General features: G+C 43.2%; 1 protein-coding gene across 10 annotated transcripts in view; it reads right to left on the bottom strand.

Annotated features, from left to right (window-relative positions):
* Nucleotides 1-8,931: 8,931 nt before the first annotated feature.
* Nucleotides 8,932-20,520, bottom strand: part of srgap1a (SLIT-ROBO Rho GTPase activating protein 1a) — a 310,991-nt gene continuing 299,402 nt past the window's right edge. For 3 of the 10 annotated variants that reach the window (XM_063058474.1, XM_063058467.1, XM_063058465.1), the window contains exons 21-22: nucleotides 18,654-18,987; nucleotides 8,932-13,948 (exon numbers count right to left, since the gene is read on the bottom strand). In XM_063058474.1, coding sequence (XP_062914544.1) covers nucleotides 13,580-13,948; nucleotides 18,654-18,987 — 703 coding nt within the window. In that variant the 3' untranslated portion in view covers nucleotides 8,932-13,579. Of the gene's footprint in view, nucleotides 13,952-18,653; nucleotides 18,988-20,520 lie in introns of all 10 variants that reach the window. The other 7 variants (XM_063058468.1, XM_063058466.1, XM_063058464.1 and 4 more) reach the window with 5 other exon arrangements.

A 20,520-nucleotide genomic window follows, 5' to 3' on the forward strand; every position in this document is an offset into this window, starting at 1 on the left:
GATTTTATCTGAAAGTCTTGAACACAAAATCTAGCCTGTGTTTGGTTCAGTGCTGAGGAACTGATGAGCTGTAGGAGATGCTGTCTTTCAGAGTGTGATGCAATCCCATCTGATCTAGTGCAGATGTATCTCAGGCACTAATTCGAGAAGCCAACGGCATATTGTTATGGGAAATAATGCAGACAAAATGCTGGAGGAACTCAGTAGGTCAGGCAGCATCTATGGAGAGGAATAAACAGTCACTGATCTTATCTGCTCTAATGCAAAAGGAGGTCAGGCACTATTCTGAGAAGCCGAAGGGATATTTTGTGGGAATGTGTCATATTTTTATTGGAAGTAACAATAGAAGCTGCCTGACCTGTTGAGTTCCTCCAGCATTTTGTGTGTGTCACTCTCGATTTCCAGCATCTGCAGAATCTCTTGTGTTTATACTTTTATGGGAACCTGCTGTTGCAAGATGGCCCTCCATTGCATCAGGCAAATGACTACAAAGCATTTTGGGATACAATTATCTATTATATAAATGCAATTCCTTTTTTTACATTTCTTACAGATCAGGATCTGTAAGGATGATAAACATCTGCGGTGACAGCTAAGGTCAACAGTTGTTACTGATACAAATACAACAGCGAGGCTTCATGTATAACTTGCTTTTACAATTACTTCCATTTCAGGGGGTGGATTTTTCAATTTTATTACTGTTTGCCAAATCAATAAATGTTAGTTATTAAAAAATAACTCCTGTCAATAAGTTCTGCCCCCTTCCTTCCCAGTCCTGATGAAAACTTTCAGCCTGAAATGTCAACTGTTGATTCCTCTCCATAGATGCTGCCTGACCTGCTGAGTTCCTCCAGCATTTCATGTGTGTTACCTAGCTTTTTTAAAATTCTTATTTTAACTTTATAATCAGAAGATTAAGGTGCACGGAGTTCGCAGAGAACTGTCTGTTTGGATTCAGAGCTGGCTTGTGCTGGAAGACAGAGGGTAATGGTCGAAGGGACTTATTCGAGCTGGAGATCTGTGATTAGCGTTGTTCTGCAGGGATCTGCGTTGGGACCTCTGCTGTTTGTGATGTATATAAATGACCTGGATGAAAATGTAGATAGGTGCGTTAGTAAATTTGTGGATGATACCAAGATTGGTGGAGCTGTGGATAGTGTAGAAGACTGGCAAAGAATACAGCAAAATATAGATCACAGAAACATAGAAAACCTACAGCACAATACAGGCCCTTTGGCCCACAAAGCTGTGCCAAACATGTCCTTACCTTAGAACTACCTAGGCTTACCCATAGCCCTCTATTTTTCTAAGCTTCATGTACCTATCCAGGAGTCTCTTAAAAGACCCTATTGTATCCATCTCCACCACTGTTGCTGGCAGCCCATTCCACATGCTCACCACTCTCTGCGTAAAAAAACTTACCCCTGACATCTCCTCTGTACGTACTTCCAAGCACCTTAAAATGGTGCTCTCTCGTACTAGCCGTTTCAGTCCTGGGGAAAAGCCACATGATCAATGCCTCTCATTATCTTGTACACCTCTAACAGGTCACCTCTCATCCTCCGTCACTCCAAGGAGAAAAGGCTGAGTTCACTCAACCTATTCTCATAAGGCATGCCCCCCAATCCAGGTGACATCTTTGTAAATCTCCTCTGCACCCTTTCTATGGTTTCCATATTGTTCCTGTAGTGAGTTGACCAGAACTGAGCACAGTACTCCAAGTGGGGTTCTACCAGAGTCCTATATAGCTGCAACATTACCTCTCGGCTCTTAAACTCAATCCCGTGGTTGATGAAAGCCAATGCACCGTATGCCTTCTTAACCACAGAGTCAACCTGCGTAGCAGATATGGGCTGAGAAATGGCAGATGGAGTTTAACCCAGATAAATGTGAGGTGTTGCACCTCAGTAGGGCAAATGCAAGGTGACAGTATACTGTTGGCCAGATGGTGGCGCAATGGGATCAGCGCCGGATTCCGGAGCGAAGGCTCCCAAGCTCGAATCCAAGTCGGGACACCCCCAAACACGTTTTCCATCAGGGTCAAGTCAGGAACATTCATAACGTGACCTGGTTAATCCTGACACCACGTGCCAAACAAGAATGGTTGACTGCCTGGTGCAACACGCTTAAAAATAAAGTATATTGTTGAGGGCAAGGTCCTAACAGTGTTGCTAAGCAGAGAGATCTTGGGATCCAAGTTCATAGCTCCTTGAAAGTGGCTACACAGGTTGATAAGGTGTTTAAGAAAGCTTATGAAATGCTTTTTTTTATTAGTCGAGGCACTGAGTTCAAAAGTCAGGAGGTTCTGTTGCAACTTTACCAAACTCTGGTTAGGTCACATCTGGAGTATTGCGCACAATTCTGGTCACCCCACTCTAGGGAGGATGTCGAGGCTTTGGAGAGGGTGCAGAAGAGGTTTAACAGGATGCTGCCTGGTTTAGAGGGTGTGTGCTATCATGAGAGGCTGGATAAACTTGTGTTGTTTTCTCTGGAGCATCAGAGGCTGAGGGGAGATCTGATAGAGGTTTACAAGGTTGTGAGAGACATAGATCGAAAGGACAGACAGTATCTGTTCCTCAGAGGTTAAAATGTCTAATACCGGAGGGCATGCATTGAAGGTGGCGGGGGGGGGGTGTAGTTTCAAGGGGGTGTGAGAGGGGTAAGTTTTTCACTGAGAGTGGTGGATGCCTGATAGGGTGGTAGAGGCAAATACATTAGAGACCTTTAAGAGACATTTAGATAGGCACATCAATGTAAGGAAGATGGAGAGATATGGACATGGTGTAGGTAGGAGGGATTAGTGTTTGGTGTTTTTGATTTGCTTTTTAGCTGGTCCAGCACAACATTCTGGGCCAAATGGCCTGTTCCTGTGCTGCAGTCTTCTACATTTCTATGTTTCTAAAATCTTCTGTTAAATTGCTTTCTAAATATAGGTGGCCATTTTTGATATTACCCATCTCTCTGTGATATTGAACATCCTTTACTCCCTCTCCAATGGCAAGGACAAACCTACTTACTTGCAACACAACTCAATTTTTTGTCACCCTCCCAGGCCCCATCCTTATCCCCTTTATGGGGCTCCATGGAAGCATAGTGGTTAGCTATTACAGCTTGGGCTGTTAAAGTTCAGAGTTCAACTCCGATGTTCGAAAGTTTGTACGTCCTTCCCATGTGTGTGTGGGTTTCCTCCGGGTGCCCTGGTTTCCTTCCACAGTCCAAAAATGCACTGTTAGTAGGTCAATTGGTCATTGTAAATTGTCCTGTGATTAGGCTAAAGTGAAATCAGTGGGTTGCTGGGTAGCACAGCTTGATGGGTTGGAAGGGCCGGTTTTACACTGTATTTCTAAATAACTAAATAAAAATAAATATCCCATCCATCCCTCCCATTTCTTTGCAATTTTAAACCATCTTCTCTCTTTTCCGGTTCTCATAGAGGGTTTTCAACCCAGGCAAAGGTTATTACAGGAGAGCCAAAAGGAAATCTGAAGCAAAAGCAGAAAACGGTGGAAACATTCAACAGGTCAGGCAGCATCTGTGGGGTTAACTGGACATTTCCATTTTGCCCTCATGTAACAATAGACACCTTTGTTCTTTTCTTCTCTTTCACTCACCCTTCAGAATCAGAATAAGGTTTAATATCACCTGCATACGTGGTGAAATTTGGTTTTGAGGCAGCAGTACGCTGCAATACATAATAATCAAACTGAATTATATATATAATAGTTAAATTAAATAATAGTGCAAAAAAGTAGTAAGGTAAGGTTCCTGGGGTCAATGTCCATTCAAAAATCGGATGGTGGAGGGGAAGATCCTGAATCATTGAGTGTGTGCCTTCAGGCTTCTGTCTCTCCTTCCTGATGGTAGCAAAGAGGGCCTGTCCTGGGTGATGGGTATCTTTATTGATGGATGCCAATTTTTTGAGTCATAGCCTCTTGAAGGTGTCCTGGATGCTATGGAGGCTGGTGCCCATGATGGAGCTGACTGAGTTTACAATTTTCTGCAGCTCCTTATGGGGTGTTAGCTTTCAGAAGTCGAGGGATAGAGTTTAAGAGACACAGGGTAATGATGCAGCTCTATGAAACTCTGGTTAGGCCAGACTTGGAGTACTGTGTCCAGTTCTGGTGGCCTCACTATAGGAAGGATGTGGAAGCATTGGAAAGGGTACAGAGGAGATTTACCAGGATGCTGCCTGGCTTAGAGAGTATGGATTATGATCAGAGATTGAGGGAACTAGGGATTTACTCTTTGAAGAGAAGGAGGATGAGAGGAGACATGATAGAGGTGTACAAGATAATAAGAGGATTAGATAGAGTGGATAGCCAGCACCTCTTCCCCAGGGCACCACTGCTCAATACAAGAGGACATGGCTTTAAGGTAAGGGGTGGGAAGTTCAAGGGGGTTATTAGAGGAAGGTTTTTTACTCAGAGAGTGGTTGGTGCGTGGAATGCACTGCCTGAGTCAGTGGTGGAGGCAGATATACTAGTGAAGTTTAAGAGACTATTAGGTATACGGAGGAAATTAAGGTGGGGGGTTATATTGGAGGCCGGGTTTAAGGGTCAGCACAACATTGTGGGCCGAAGGGCCTGTACTGTGCTGTACTGTTCTATGTTCTATGTTCCAAAGCCAGCATGAAAGGCATTGAGCTTGTCTGGGAGTGAAGCATCTCTGCCATTCATGATGTTGGGTTTCACTTTGTTGGAAGTAATGGCCTGCAAACCCTGCCAGAGTTGACATGCATCCGATTCCGCCTCCAAACTCATTCAGAATTATTCCTTTGCTATTGAAATAGCCCTCTGTAAGTCGTACCTGGTCTTTTTGTATAGTCCTGGGTCACCAGACTTGAATGTCTCAAATCTAGCCCTCAGCAGACTACGAACCTCCTGGTTCACCTAAGGCTTTTGATTTAGGTGTGTATGTTATGTTTCTTAACTTTGAAACATTAGACTTATCCAAAAAAAGACACAGGAGTCCAAAATGTGAGTCTAACTATGAGTTTACTTTAAGCAAGGTGCACGTGTATCATGTGGTAGCATGATAACAAATGCAATTAACCTATTTTTACATATAACAATAATGAATTATTTAAACAAACAAGAATGCATAATCAATGTATATACAAGATTACTCAAATATTATTGAAACATTAAATACACAACAGTCCCCCCAACTTAGCTATAAACTTCAACTCAATAGTGAATGCATCTCAACTATATATGCAGTATATTATATAATGCAACAACTATATACAGAAATCCACAGCACAGTAAATTATAAATTGTCCCATTCAGGCCTAAAGATTTAATCGCTGTGGAGGCTTTCTTACTCTTGTATATCTTTGCATCTACTTTTACAAGCAGGTTTTTGTCTTCCACTTGAAGTTCATGCACTAATAGATTCTGGTTCTTTAAACTTACAAAAGCTGAATGTTTGCAGCTTTCCTGAAGCTCCTTAAAATCAAGCCACATTTTGCAAGTAACTGCATGATTAACATATCAGAAACTTTCTCAGATATGTCACCTAAAGACAATATAGTTGGAACACTGCTTTCGTCACTTTCATGGTTCCGCTGAGTAGCGTGCTCCTTCCTTGGTCCAATATACTTTCCAATCAAAGGCACCGAGTTTGGCACCAACACCCATTTGCCCTCTGTTTGACAACAGCTCATGGTGTTTAGCATGGAGATAGTTGTGGCATCATCTTGTAGCTTTCTTAATTTGCTTTCAGATGACATCATTGCAGGGGATGTTGCATGGATCTCCAATCAAGTTGTAGTTGTCTCAGCCAATCACACCCCCACAATGCTGGTTCTTCTGGTTTTACCACATACAAGCTCATTGTGGCTTGTTGGTTGTTGTATTTCACTGTTACAAATGTCATTCACACAGGAGTTATCTTTTCTCCAGTATACGATCTTGTTTGGATATCTGCAGGCTTCAGTCTGGTATGTTTGAAATGCCATTCAAACTCATTTTGTGGAATGACTGAAACAATTGAGCCAGTATCCAATTCCATTTTAATTAATGTGTTGTTCACTTCTGGCATAAGCCATATTGCTTGTCTATTGTTAGCTTTCACATTGTAAATCTCAAGGCTACACAATCCTGTGTCACTCTCATCATTATCAGATTTTTCATCACCAGTATGCAGACTGGTGCTCTTTTTGAAACTGTAACTTGACCCTTTAGCTTTTTCTCTTCCCTGTGCAGACCATTTATTTTTGTCAGCCTGACATGCACTTTTGATATGACCTACTTTGTTGCATTGTCTGCAAGTTTTGCCTTTAAACCTGCATTAGTTTGGTGTTTGTGAGTCCCTGCCACAATGGTTACACAAATTGTTCAGCCAGGCTGGTTTCTATAGATGCTGCAATTTTGTCCACGCTCACCTTCAACCCTGACTGCAAATCAATTGCGGCTGTGGTTTCCATTGAAACAATGGTTTCTACTGCTCTTATATATAAGTTGTGCTTCAGTTTGGAGCCATTTTTAAATACTTTCTTCTTAGGTTTCACAAACTAAATGTTCTGTCAGTGTATCATTGAGCCAAACTGACAATACCCAGACAATCTCTTCAGCCACATATGCTGAAATGGACTCCCCTTCCTGTAGATTCTGCTAATGAAACTTAAAGCATTCTGCAATCAATGGTGGCTTTGATTTTAAATGTTCTTGCATCACTTTTATAATAGCAGCAAAGCTCATATCTGATGGTTTGGTTAGGGCAGTCAAACTTCGAAGCAAACTGTATGCCTTTAAACCTAATGAGCTCAGCAAAATTGGTAGTCGCTTTTCAAAGGTTCAAATGGTCATTATCAAAGTATGTGTGCGCTACACAACTCTGAGATTCTTCTTCTCCAGATAGCCATGAAACAAAGAAAAGTTGTCAGTTCAGAGAGAAACAGCAAATCCACCAACCCGATCATCAGCCCCCCCGCACGAAATGCAATAGGAATATTGACACCCAAATCCCCCTCCCCCACAGAAAAACAATGAGGAAGAATGGTGAAAACAGAATATAAAATCCAATAGACAGAAAAAGTGTCCAGAGACTATAGCCCAAAATCCATAAGCAGCAACCTTGGTAACCTCATTGGCTATTTTATTTGCTTCAAAATACTGTTCCAATAGCTCAGTATACATGAGTCAATTACCCACTACGTAATCAGACTCATCAATGTAGTCAGCCACTTCTGATTTTTAAGAAAATGATTATTATCACCCAGCACTCACTCTTTATGAAACTGTGAATTCTTCCATTTTCAGACCTTTTTTTTAAAAAGCTCGATCATGTCTTTCCTTCTGAAGAATATGTGCTGCGCTGCTTTTTTAAAGCTCAGCCATCTCACTGCTCGTGCTGGACCGTGCATTTTACTTGACGTTCTTCTACCCTACTTTTTGTAGCTTGAATGTCTCGCTGCGCTTGAACCATCTTGGGTTCGTTTGAAAAATACTTTGTCACAGGTGTTATGTTTTGTAACTTCAAAACATTAGACTAATTCAAAAGAATACATGAGAGTCTGAAATGCGAGTTTAACTTTAAGTGAAGTTCACGCGTATCACGTGGTAGCGTGATACAATTAACGTATTCTTACATATAACCCATAATTAATTATTTAAATGAACAAGAATGCTTGATCAAACTATATACAAGATTAGTCAAATATTATTGAAGCATTAAATATACAGTACAGTATGTTCTCATAGGCACACACTCGTCTGCAAGTTTTAATGAAGTCAGTGACAACTGTGGTGCATTCAGATTTGACGATGAATCTCTGAATACAATCCAGTCCACCGACTCAAAGCAATCCTGTAAATGCTCCTGTGCCCCCTTGTCCTTCTTCGTCCTCACTACAGGTGCTGCGGTCTTTAGTCTCTGCAATACTCAGGGAGTAGAAGTACAGCCAGGTGTAGGTGTGGGATGGCACAGGAAGTGTTCCTGATGGCAGTATAACAGTGGTCCAGTGTCTTGGCTCTTCTGGTTCCACAAGTGCTATGTTGGTAATAATTATTTGGAGAATTTTCTAAGCTGGCCTGGTTAAAATCCCCCAGAATGATGGGCAAGGCATCAGGGTGAGCCTTTTTATTACGTCACTCAGTTCATCAAGAGCCTGTTTGACACTTGCCTGAGGTGGGATGTACACTGCTACCAAGATGGTGGCTGAAAACTCCTGCAGCAGATAAAATGGACCCTTTTAGCATTGATCACACTAACCACTTTGAAAGCAAAGTTCAAGTTCTTCAGTTTGCCATTTATAGTTGGCATTGAGTCTTACTTATTCAAAGAAGATTTAAAATTAGATCTTAAGGGGTTCACTTTTCTTTCTTAAAAAATTCCATAATATGCAGGCCTTTGTTGTCTTGGCTGTTGGTCCCAGTGTCTGTCTCTTTGTCCACCCTTCCTTCCCCCACCTGCCTTCGTCAATCTGTCAATCCCTCCTCACCTGGATTCACCTATCACCTGCTATGTCCTGCTTCATCTCTATACTGCCTTGTGACCCTTTGACACTCAGTCCTGATGCAAAGTCTCGACCCAAAACGTCGACTATCCCTTTGCCTGACCTGCAGCTTGGAGACAGAAGAGGCTGCCAGCGTTGCAATCTGGAGCAACAAGGGATCAGCTGGTGAAACTCTGCAGGTCGTGCAGCGTCTGTTGGGGGGAAAACAGTTGTTGATGTGTCGGGTCCGGATGTAAACTGAAATATCAACAATTCCTGTCCCCACAGATGCTGCTCGGACCGCTGAGTTCCTCCAATAGGTTTTTTTTGCTCCAGGTTCTAGCATCTGCACTGTCTCATGTCTTCGGAGTTTGTATTTTTGGTTTCCAATCGAACCAAATGGAAAAATTCATGCATTGGAAATGAGGTTGAAAATTTCTTAAAAAAAGATGATGAGGCGTTTGAATAAACAAGACCAAAAGAAATGGATCAACTTCCTTTATTAGAAAGATGCTTCTAGAACAAATCTGAAGGTATACTGAAATTGGTAACACTACATGCCAGATGTACAGTACTATACACAAAAGTGCATTGTCACAACTGATTAGCGGTACATTGTCAACAACTGCATTTTCTTTTAAACTACCAAGTTGGTTGAGAAATGAAAACAGAAATGCAACAGTATAGACCAAGGCTCAAGTTCCTCTAAAGGCTTAAAGGCACTTTCACATGTACATACTACAGATGTACATTGACACAGAGGGGTCACAGCACTCGTATCTGTAACTCAGCTGGCAGTAAATGGAATACTGAAATAGGCAGATGGTATGTTGTAGTTACCAGTGTGTCTGCAGCCGTTATCAGTTACCTGTTAAAAATCCACAAACTGCAGTTAAAAGCAGCTTTGAACTATGTATTATATCCTGCTAATGCACCCAGAAAACTTTATTAACTTCTATTATACATTGCTTTTGCTAAATAGAATGCACAAGGAGTATTTTTGTAGTCCAGTATATTTGTTAGTTGAATATATAAATCTCAGAGCAGTACAAAGTTGCAATGCTTTGTGGCTGATTTACAATTTGTTTTTAAATTAATTTATGTAAACTCTATACTATAGGTACTATAGCCTTTTTTCAAAGGCCACACAAAGGTGGAAACTATAAAAGTTTCAAAAAGTACTAAATTCCATTCATTAAAACAATGGCAGACAAAAATGAACATATATCTTAAGGTAAACTTCTGGGTAAAATCTGTTACCAGATATTGGATATACTAGCTTTTTATGACTGTAATCTCTGAGGCTGTCCTTCAGAAGACAAGGTAGGCAGTACAGTGAAATATTGAGTAGGCAGACCCTAACACAGCAGGAGTGAGACGCCAGGCACTGCCGTAGGTTAAGAGTGTGAGCTCTGTTTAGGTTGACTTGCTGCAGATAAATTCCAGTCTCAGACCAGATCAGGGTTACCAAGGTTGTAGGAGGGGCTTCTTTAATTGACTGCATACTGGGGTTAGGGGGGAGAGGGAAAGGAACAGAGGGAGGGAGAGAGAGTTAGAGTTGGGGAGGGAGAGGGAGGGATAGTCAGGAAAAGATAGATAGAAAGGGAGAGGGAGAGAGAGACGGAGGGATTGAGAGAAATGGAAAGAGGGAGAGAGAAAACTCAATAACCCAGCTTTCTGAAACATTATCACCCTTGGATGTAACAAAACTGTATCATGAGCAGAATTCTGGAGGTAGATAGGAAAGGAAAAAGTGATGCAACAGACTTTTAACATCATAAATCAGCGAGTTGTTTGTTATGTCTCCCCTCTCGCTGTGAAGCGTGGACACATCTTTTTCCCTCATCAGGGACAGAGAGAGAGCCTGTGGTATGTCAATGACCGGCTGATGGAGGGGTCGTTATCTTGCTGCCGCTTGTGCGTGGGAGGGGGGCTTTGGGGTTCTAACGTTTTAACTGTCATTCATTCTTTGGGGCACTCCTCTGTTTTTGTGGATATTTAAGAATTTCAGGATGTATATTGTATACATTTCTCTGACATTATTGAAATATCTGCAGGTGCTGTAGAGGGATTGGGGTAGGGTGGTTAAAGGGAGATCTGCTGGTTTAGGTTTGCTGGACTGGAACACTAGTGGATCATTCACAAATACTTCTGACCGGGGCGGGGGGAAACACTGTTATGCATCAAAAAATCCCTGGGAGAAACACACAGGGTAACCAATGAAAAACATAGGTACCTTTGATCCTTGAAAACAACACTGCAAAGTTTGTTCCTCAGATCTTTGGATACTGGAGAAGGGTAAAAGCCTTGTGCAACGAGTATGTGACCTCAACACACATAACAAGTCAGGTGGTGGGGGATTAAAGACTGACTTATCCACGACAAAACCTGGTTCCACACAGTCCATTCTTGTCCCCCAGAGGACTTGTTTGTGTTGATCTGTTTTTTTGAGCTTGAGTGAATGGTTAAACACATTTATAAACAATGTAGTTCTAAGCTTCTTAAAACATATGGCAAATAAAAGGGGGCCAATATTATTGGGATGTTTTTGTGAGACCTGGTTGTGTGAACATATCTATCCTGCATTCTACAACTATGGAACTTACACCAGAGAAATGAGCCACATGAATAATTGTGTTCAAGCATGTTTCAAAGGGTAGCCAAGACAAAGTGGGGAGATACTGAGGGATCCTCTTCTTCCAGACTGATTAGAATGCCTGTAAAAAGGATCAGGCAGTCACACTGGAGTCGGTCAAGGCCTTTGTCAAGGGGGGAAAGTGAAGTCACAGCATACCTTGGAGCAAAAATCTCTGAAGACCCCTTCAACACACACACACACACACACACACACACACACACACACACAAAATGTTGGAGGTCAGGCAGCATCAACGGAAATGAACAAAGTTGATGTTTCAGGCCAAGACCCTTCTCCAGGATTGGAAAGGAAATTGAAAGGTAGCAGAATAAAAAGCTGAGGAGAGTGGCTAGAAGGTGACAGATGAAGCCAGGTGGGTGGGAAAGGTAAAGAGCTGGAGAGGAAGGAATTTGATAGGAGAGGAGAGTGGACCATAGGAGAAAGGGACAGGGAAGAGGCACCGGGGTACCTTGCTAGATAACTCAGTGTAGGCATCATATTGAAGAATGGAAGGGTAGGTAGAAGGAATATGGAATATGGAGATTATTTTGAATTAAAACTAAATTTTAAAAAGTTTAAGTTATTAGGCTAGCTAACTCTCACTGCTAAAGAAGTAAATTTAAACCCTTCAGCTCATCTGTTACTATCCAAGGTGAAGTCATTGTGATCTGAAAAGACAAGCAAGTTTCTTATGCTGCTCTATAAACAGGGTCCAACCAGAATGTGGAGCCAATGCAGCACAGGGGGTAAGGGGGAGACTTGTTGATCATTCGGAGCAAGGAAGCCAGAGGCACTTCATTGTGTGCATGCAACTAATTCCTCAAAGTACCTGCTGTGTGGAGGATAGAGTCTGAGCTGTACAACACGTTTTTAGAGATACAGCACAGCAACAGGTCCTTTTGGCCCAATGAGCCTACGTCACGCAATTACACCCATGTGATCAATGAATCTACTAATGCTTAGGTCTTTGGAACGAGGGAGGAAACCGGAGCACCTGGAGGAAGCCCACACAGTCATGAGGAGAACGTACAAGCTCCTTACAGACAATGGTGGGAATTGAACTCTGTCGCTGGTGCTGTAATAGAGCTACACTAATCACTATGCTTCAGTGTCACCTCTAAATCTGATTCTGACACTCCACCCACACACAGCAACGAAGGGCAGGATTGAACGCAGGTCTCTGGAGATGTGAGGCAGGAGGTCTGCCCACTGTGTCACTACATCACCTTCCAATTCAACAATGGTTTTGTCGTGAATGAGCTGTAAATCAGACAGCATGTCAATTCATCATCAACTAATGGCAGACTCTTGGATTCCCCATACCAGTCTAGAGATGACTGACTTGATTGGTTATTTTAATTTTCACTCCTTCCTCTTGAAGACATTCCCCTCCTGATCCATTTTGGGGCATCGTTCCCAGCAGCAAAGGATTGGGCTATTTGCAGTGTGGGTTGCCTTGTTGGTTTTGAGGGGCACTGTAGGGGTGAAGAAGAGCAATAACTAGGGAACGGTGGGACATTGGGGCCACAGAAGACAGAGACCAAGATGCAATAAATATCTTTAAATCAATTGAACACGAGGCTGAAGAACACACCACCAGGGGAAGTGACTGTTCAAAATCACTGACATTCCCACACAGACTTGGCTCACTAAGGAAACAGACTCATAGGGCTAAACTGTCTTAGTTCTTATGAAACCCCATCAGTTTCTCTCTCCACAAATGCTGCCTGACCTGATGAGTATTTCCAGAATATTCTAATCATGATTCAGATTTCCAGCATCAGCAACAGCCTGGAAAGCATTGGCAGGACAAGAGGGCGCAGCCTCACTGGACCAGGGGAGGCCCTGGTTTTTTTTTCCAACATAAACCAGACGATTGACTTTCTGTGTGGAGCAATCATAGGGTTTAAATGGACAGTTTATGCAGGAGGCCGAGGGGATAGGAGAGGAAAGGTATCAGCACATTCCCAAAATGACCGCTTACAGCAGCTCATTGAGTGGTTGTCTGGTGGCTCATTCCATTGCGAACCCATCAGCAAGGCCAAAGGAATGTTCACAGAGCGCAGGAAGGAAGAGAGGTCATTACCAGACTCAAAGCATCGAGGCTGCTTTAACAATGAGTCCTTTTCCCATCAGTTCTCAGCTAAGAGGAAAGAAAAGCATTGAGCCATTCCCCTCCTTGTTTAAATTATCAGCCTGAATAGAAGATGGGGGGAAGCTTTGATGTTCTTTCCCCCCAAACTTTCTTCTCTTTTTAGTTTTTTTTTACAAAAGTAAACTGTTGCAGCATAAGATTCAAGTCTTGTTAACATTGGTAAGTTACACATTAAAACAGTCCTGTTTGAGATGGAATTCAAATGCCCTGTTAAGTAACTACTGAGACATATATTCTAACACTGAAAGAATACATCTCCAATTATAAACATTAAAATACCAATATTCCTGGCTTTACCCTCGCCAGTGATGTTGATCCAGTATCAGCACACAAGCCAGGCTAACTTTCTTTACATGGTGCATGATTTATCTGTGGAGGACTGAACTGAGGGTGGTGGTCCCACACTGGGATTGGTTTTGGGTAAAACTGCAGGTTTGGGCCGCAGGGCAGGGGGCTTGAGCTGCACCCCCATCCGGGGTGACAGGACGGGCTTGAAGGTGCTCACGGGGTCACTGGAAGAGCTGGTGCTGCGCCGGATAGAGGGCTCGGTGCTCTTGGGCAGCGCGGTGGAGCGCTGAGGGCTCCGAGAGTCCAAGGCCGGGCCGCCCTTCTTCTGCTCCAGAGTGTCCAGGACCACGTCCGGCGCATGCTTGGCTGTGCTCTGGCGCTCCAGTTCCCGCAACTCATTCAGTGCTGTGTTCATGGTGTCTTCAATGTCCTGCTGAGAAAGCAAACACACAAGCAAATCAGAGTATTCTGTGGTCACATCACGGTCTTACAGGTGAAGTCAAACGCTCATGAACGTAAGAGGCCACAGCGGATACTGCACTCAGGCCCATACATCAACCCTGCCCACCACTAGTAGTAACTACAACCATTACATTGCACAGTAAACCCCTTAAACTCCCTTACAATGCTGTTTACATTGTAAATACATGCCCATACTTGGGCATTTATGCAGATTTTGTTCTGTACTTCCAACTTTATTTTTATATAATTCTTTATACTCATTGAATGTTGTTGTTTGTTTATTTATTTATTTAGAAATACAGTGCAGAATAGGCCCTTGCATCCCTTTGAGCCGTGCTGTCAGCTACCCCCATTTTAACCCTAGCCTAATGGCGGGACAACTTACAGCGACCAATTAACCTGCAGTATTAATTGGTATGTCTTCAAACGATGGGAGGAAACCCACACATTCCACAAGTACAAACTTCTTACAGAGGACCCCCCGCCCCCAGGATTGAACTCTAAACCCCGACACCAATTGTTGCATGTCGCATCAATACACAGCAACAAATTGCTAATACATGTAAATGGCTATGGTGAATAAAGCTAATCTTTGGAGAAGGCAACATCCATCATTAAAGATCCCCACCCATCTGGCCATGGTATCTTCTCCTAGCTACCATCGGGCAGGGGCTACAGAAGCCTGAAGTGCCAGCACCACCAGCTTAGGAACAGCTACTTTCCCATCAACCATTTGCTTGTTGGAGCAACTGACACAACCCCAGACCCAAGAGATTCTGTCAATGCCAGAACGCTTGAGGAACACACAAAAAATACTGGAGGAGCTCTGCAGGTCAGGCAGCATCTACAGAGGAGAATAAACACTTCACGGTCCATTTTTCTCCCCTAGAAGACTCCTTCTTTATCAGCCCTTTACCTCTTCCACCTATAACATCCGAACTTCTCACATCATCCCCCTCCCCCACCCCCACCCACGCACCACCTCCTTCAGCTGATTTTACCTATCACCTGCCGGATTGTCCTCCTCCCCCAGCACCCCCCCACCTTCTTATGCTTCGTCCCCCTTCCTTTCCAACGCTGATGAAGGGTCTCTGCTGAAACATCGCCTCTTCATTCCCTCCACGGATGCTGCCTGACCTGCTGTATTCCTCCACCATTTTGTGGGTGGTGCACAACTTTAATCACAACCCCAGTACAGCAACACTACGATCACTTTAATAACTTTGAACTATGTTAAACTTTGTTTCTTTGTTCTAATTGCATTACTTATAGTAAAATTGTGTGTAATTTATGTTTAATTTAAGTTTTTCTTGTGAATGCCGCTGAGTTGATGCTATGTGGCAATGAAACTGCCGAAGAAAGGTTTTCATCGCACCCGTGCGTAAGTAGATGTACATATGACAATAAAATCGACTTTAAAACAAAAACGCATTTTCCTTCCTTTTGAAGAGGCAACTTCCAGAGATTAATTTTGTCTGCTTTTTATATTAACAGAAGATAAATTCTGCTGACCATTTGCTTTCGGCACCGCGTCAGAGGATGAAAAAGTACCAAGAGTTCAACCAGTGAACTCATTTGCCTCTTGAGCACCTTCCCACTGGCAAAATGAGGCTCTGGGCCACTCTCCAACAACAGTCTGCATTTGTGTAGCATCCGAGATATCCCGCAATGTCTGAAAGAAGTTGGACTCCCAGCTGCAGCAGGAGATTGTAGGTGCTTAGTCAGTGAAATGGGCTTAAAGCAGCATCTCAAAAGAAGAGTGACAGAAGTAAGGATTGCATGGTCTAGGAGATTAGGAAGCAGGTTGGAAACTAGGAGAGTGTGCAAGGGGCCAGAATTGGAAGTATGGACATTTTTATTCCCACCATTTCCCATCCACCTCAATACTGTTAGTGAAATTCCTTGCTGAAGATTATTAATATGGAATTCATTGACATATCACCTAGAAAAACCATTTATAATTTATCATGTACATAAACAAAATGAATATACACACAAAGGGCTGAAGGAACATAGCAAGTGGGGCAGTATCTATGGAGGGAAATCGACGGTGATGTTTCGGGCCGAAACCCTTCATCAGGACTGGAAAGGAAGGGGGATGAAGCTACAATGAAAAGGTGGGGGCGAGGGGAGGGAGTACAAGCTGGCAGATGTCAGGTGATTGGGGAGTTGGGTAGGTGGGGGAGAGGGTTATGAGGAGGTGAAGGACTGAAGAAGACATCTAACAGGAGAAGGCAGTGGGCCATGGGGAAATGGCTGGAGGAGGGACACTAGAGGGAGGGGCCGGTCTGAGATGGGAACCAGAATGGGGAATAGAGGGGGGAGAAACTACAAAAAGTTAGAAGTTCAGTATCATGCCGTCAGGCTGGAGGCTACTCAGACGGAATACGAAATGATGCTCCTCCAACATAAAGGTGACAACAGAGGAGGCTATGGCCAAGCACGTCAGAATGGGAATGAGAAGTGTAAATATTTATCCAAATATGTGGGAGGATATGGTTGCTATGAGAAAGGGCTGGCTCTCAAAAATTGTTGAAAGGGGCAAGTATTTGGTGAAGGACCAAGTTCTTCCAGATGAGAAGAGCGGTTTCACATCAGTTCCAATAAAGGAAAGCACACAATAATGTACACTGCATTCACTGACAGGAGGAACGTTGACCATCAGTTTGGTACAAGTGCCTGTGTTGATATCATACTGTGGAAAATATAAACAATCATCACAGATCGGAGCATTTTCCAGTTTCCAGGAAAAGTACTGGAAATTCATTTTCAAAAATGCATTTTTAAAGTTCATCTTCTATTCATGCTCTGGTATTTATCTTGGCTGTATGTCTTAAACAAGATCAAACAAAGTTGCACTCATCAGTAGGCCTAACAAATTATCCAGATAGTCTCTCGTCAAGTTGTTTTTGGGGAAGTTGTAATAATTTTCAAAAGTTTACACTCAATAGACAAAATGATGGGGCAGGGGGCTGGTAAGGGAGACTGACAAAAAGGATTAAGGGGTGTGGCAGGGATGATGGACAATAACTTTTATTCCGTCTATACCAAGGAAGAGAAGCAGTTAAGGTCAAGATGAATGAGATATTGAGGAGTGGGGAAATTCGAATGGCCGGCTGTGTAGACAAGTCACCAGGTCCAAGTGGAAAAGGTCTTTGGATGCTGAGGTATATAAATTGCAAAGGTACCACCTGGGATCTGTAACGTGATGGTCAGCATGGAACTGTTGGGCCGAAGGGCCTGTATATATGCTGTATTACTCTATGACTATATGGGGAAACCAGTTTCGTGGTTAGTAAGCATATTGGAGATTGTGTCAATGTCTACTTTCAAAGGAGAAATGACATAGGACATGGAACATAGAACAACACAAGAATAGTACCTATGACCCAAGCACTGTGCTGAACTAAATTACCGTATGATACCTAATCTCTTCCATCTACACCAGGGGTTTCCAACCTTTTTTAAGCTATGGACCCCTACCATTAATCGAGAGGTCCTTGGACCTCACGTTGGGAACCCCATTCTCTGTGTATTCACGTGCCTGTCTAGGAGGCTTTTAAATGCCTCTGTCGTGTTTGCCTCCGCACCCACCCCTGGCAGTGTATTCCAGGCACCTACCACTCTGGGTATAAAATAACTTGTCCGCACATCTCCCTGGTACTTCCCCCTCTCATCTTAAATGCGTGCTCTCTGGTACTAGACTCTTCCACCCTGGGAAAAAATGCTGTGTCTCTCACAATTTTATAGACCACTATCAGGTCTCCCCCTCAACCCCACCGCTCCAGAGAAAGTTTGCCCAAACTCTCCCTAAAGTACGTGCAGACAGCATCAGGGCCAACCTCTTCAAAGCCTCCACATCCTTCCTATATAAAAGGTAAGACGAGACTGTGTGTGGGAGAATAATTTGAAGGAAATTAGGGAAAAGGCAGGGAAAAAGGACTATTAGGAGTCACCGTGGACTTGATGGGCCGAATGGATTCCTTCTGTGCCCATCCTGTGCTTTGTTTTTCTGGATTCCATTAGGCAATAAGTAATGAATGGTCAACTGAAATTAGCAGAACAAATGAAGCAGAATAGATCTGAAAACTAAGCTAGCATTGAATAGCAAAAGGTTCAGTAAACATTGCAGCGAGTACTAGAAACAGTTAAAGCTTAAACACTGAGTGCTGGAAAGAGTTAAAGTTTTAACACTGAGTGCTCAAAAGGGTTGATGCTTTCACTCTGTGAGTGCTGAAAAGGGTTAATGCTTTAACACTGAGTGCTGGAAGGGGTTAATGCTTTAACACTGAGTGCTGGAAGGGGTTAATGCTTTAACACTGAGCGCTGAAAAGGGTTAATGCTTCAACACAGTGCTGGAAAGGGTTAAGGCTTAAACACTGAGCACTGGAAAGGGTTAACGCTTTAACACTGAGTGCTGGAAAGGGTTAATGCTTTAACACTGAGTACTGGAAAGGGTTAATGTTTTAACACTGCTGGAACGGTTTAGTGCTTTAACACTATTGGAAAGGGTTGATTCTTTAACACTGTGAGTGCTGGAAAGGACTGAGTCTTTAACACTGAGTGCTGGAAAGGGTTAATGCTTTAACTGTGAGTGCTGGAAAGGGTTGAGGCTTTAACGCTGAAAAAGTTAAAACATAAAAGCAGAAGAAAGAGAAAAGTCATGCACGGACCTGAGCAATTGTTTCGGGGTCCAGAGGTTTATGCTCACTGAAGCTGGTGTATTGACCCGAGGATGCAGACCTTCTGATTGGTGGACTCTCAATCTTTTTGACACCCTCGTGTCGGCTAATGTTGGGAAGAACCCCTCGATGTCGACGCTCTGGACTGTCAACCGTGACGCTGCGATTCTGGAGGAAAAGGCGGGAGGTGGCGTGGGAAGGCGTGAACAATGGGCCACTCTCCCCTGAGCTACTTACTAAGCCGTGCATTGGGTGCACCACACAGTGGCCCTCGCTGGCTCTCAATGGTCTCCTGCTGGCTGGGAGCTCTGACCTCTTCTTCTGTCTAAGCAAAGAGAAAGAAGAAAGATGTTGGCTATTCCTCTTACGGCATTTCTTTGCACAAGTGCTTGACTCGTCTACAATGCCAACCTGGCCTCAGAACAGTTTTGGCTGGGAAGCACTGGGGGACATCCCAAGGAGGTAAAGACCACGGAACATAGAACAGTTACAGCACAGTATGGCCCTTCAGCCTACAATGTTGTGCCATTCTTTTAGATTAGATTAGCTTTATTTGTCACATGCACATCAAAACATCGAAGCACATAGTGAGAAGTCTTCTTTGGGTTGAGCAGAGTTTAAGGATGTGCTGGGGGCAACCCACAGATATTGTCTTGCTTCTGGTGCCAACACAGCATGCCCACAATTTACTAACCCTAACTGTGTGTGTTTGGAACGTGCGAGGAAACCAGAGCATCTGGAGGAAACCCACACAGTCACAGTGAGAACATACAAAACTCCTGAGAAGCAGCTTAAGATTGAACTTCAATCTTACAGCGGGTGCTTTAAAATATTACATTAACCATTCCACTACCAAGCTGCACTGTACACCTATTAGCACCCTCAGTTTGTCCACTGTATCTGTCAGACCTCTTGCATTGAAACAAATGCTATTTAATCCCACAGATTTTCCTCATTCCTTGACGTGCTTCTGCTCCTCTTTGTCCATTTCAATATGATGTTACTGACTTCTGTATCACTTTTAGCCTCTCGCTTGTCTCCCTACTCGCCTGGTTTAAATCCTCCCGAATAGTTATCCTATAGATTACCACAACACTTCACACAAAATGCTTCATTGTCTTCAGGGAGTCTTGAGGCTTTAAAGGATTTTTAAACTCAAGTTATTTTTTGTGAGACCACCTGGAGAGAAGGGGCACTAAAGACCAAAACGTATAGGTTGGAGATCAGAGATGAGAGATTTAAAAGGGGTACCAGCAACAGCTTCTTCACATAATGAACAATGTGTATTTGGAAGGTGCTGCCAGTAGCAGAAGACATCCACTTAAGGTGAGTGAGGAAAGTATACTGGAGATGTCAGAGGTAGTTTTTTTACACAGTGGTGAGTGACTTCAGGAGTTCCTTCAGTATTTTGGGTGAGTTGCTATGAGCTGTTCCTCAGTGCTGTCCTAATTTAGAATTGGGTTAGGGAGAGCAGATTTCTTTCCCTAAAAGTCTATCGTGCAAAGTCTAGTAGTTTTACAGTCACAATATTCATATTGCAGCATTTCAATTAGGTGGCTCACAGCCCACAACCTCAAGGGCAACTATGGGTGGGTATTCAATGCTGGCCAATTTCACCCACTTCCTGCAGAATGAATGCAAAAACAAAAACAAGTCTTTTTTTATTCTTGAGTTATTTAATTAACAACATAAAGGTCACAGCTGTTGTGGTGAGATTTGAGCTCAAGATCCCGATTGATGAAGTTAGGCTGCTGGAACACTAGGGGGCAGCATGGTGGCGTAGTGGTCAGCACAGTCACTTTACAGCGCCGGTGATCACTGACCGGGCTCCGATTCCCACCACTGCCTGTAAGGAGGT

The sequence above is a fragment of the Mobula hypostoma genome, chromosome 9 (assembly GCF_963921235.1).
Source record: "Mobula hypostoma chromosome 9, sMobHyp1.1, whole genome shotgun sequence".
Lineage (NCBI taxonomy): Eukaryota > Metazoa > Chordata > Chondrichthyes > Myliobatiformes > Myliobatidae > Mobula > Mobula hypostoma.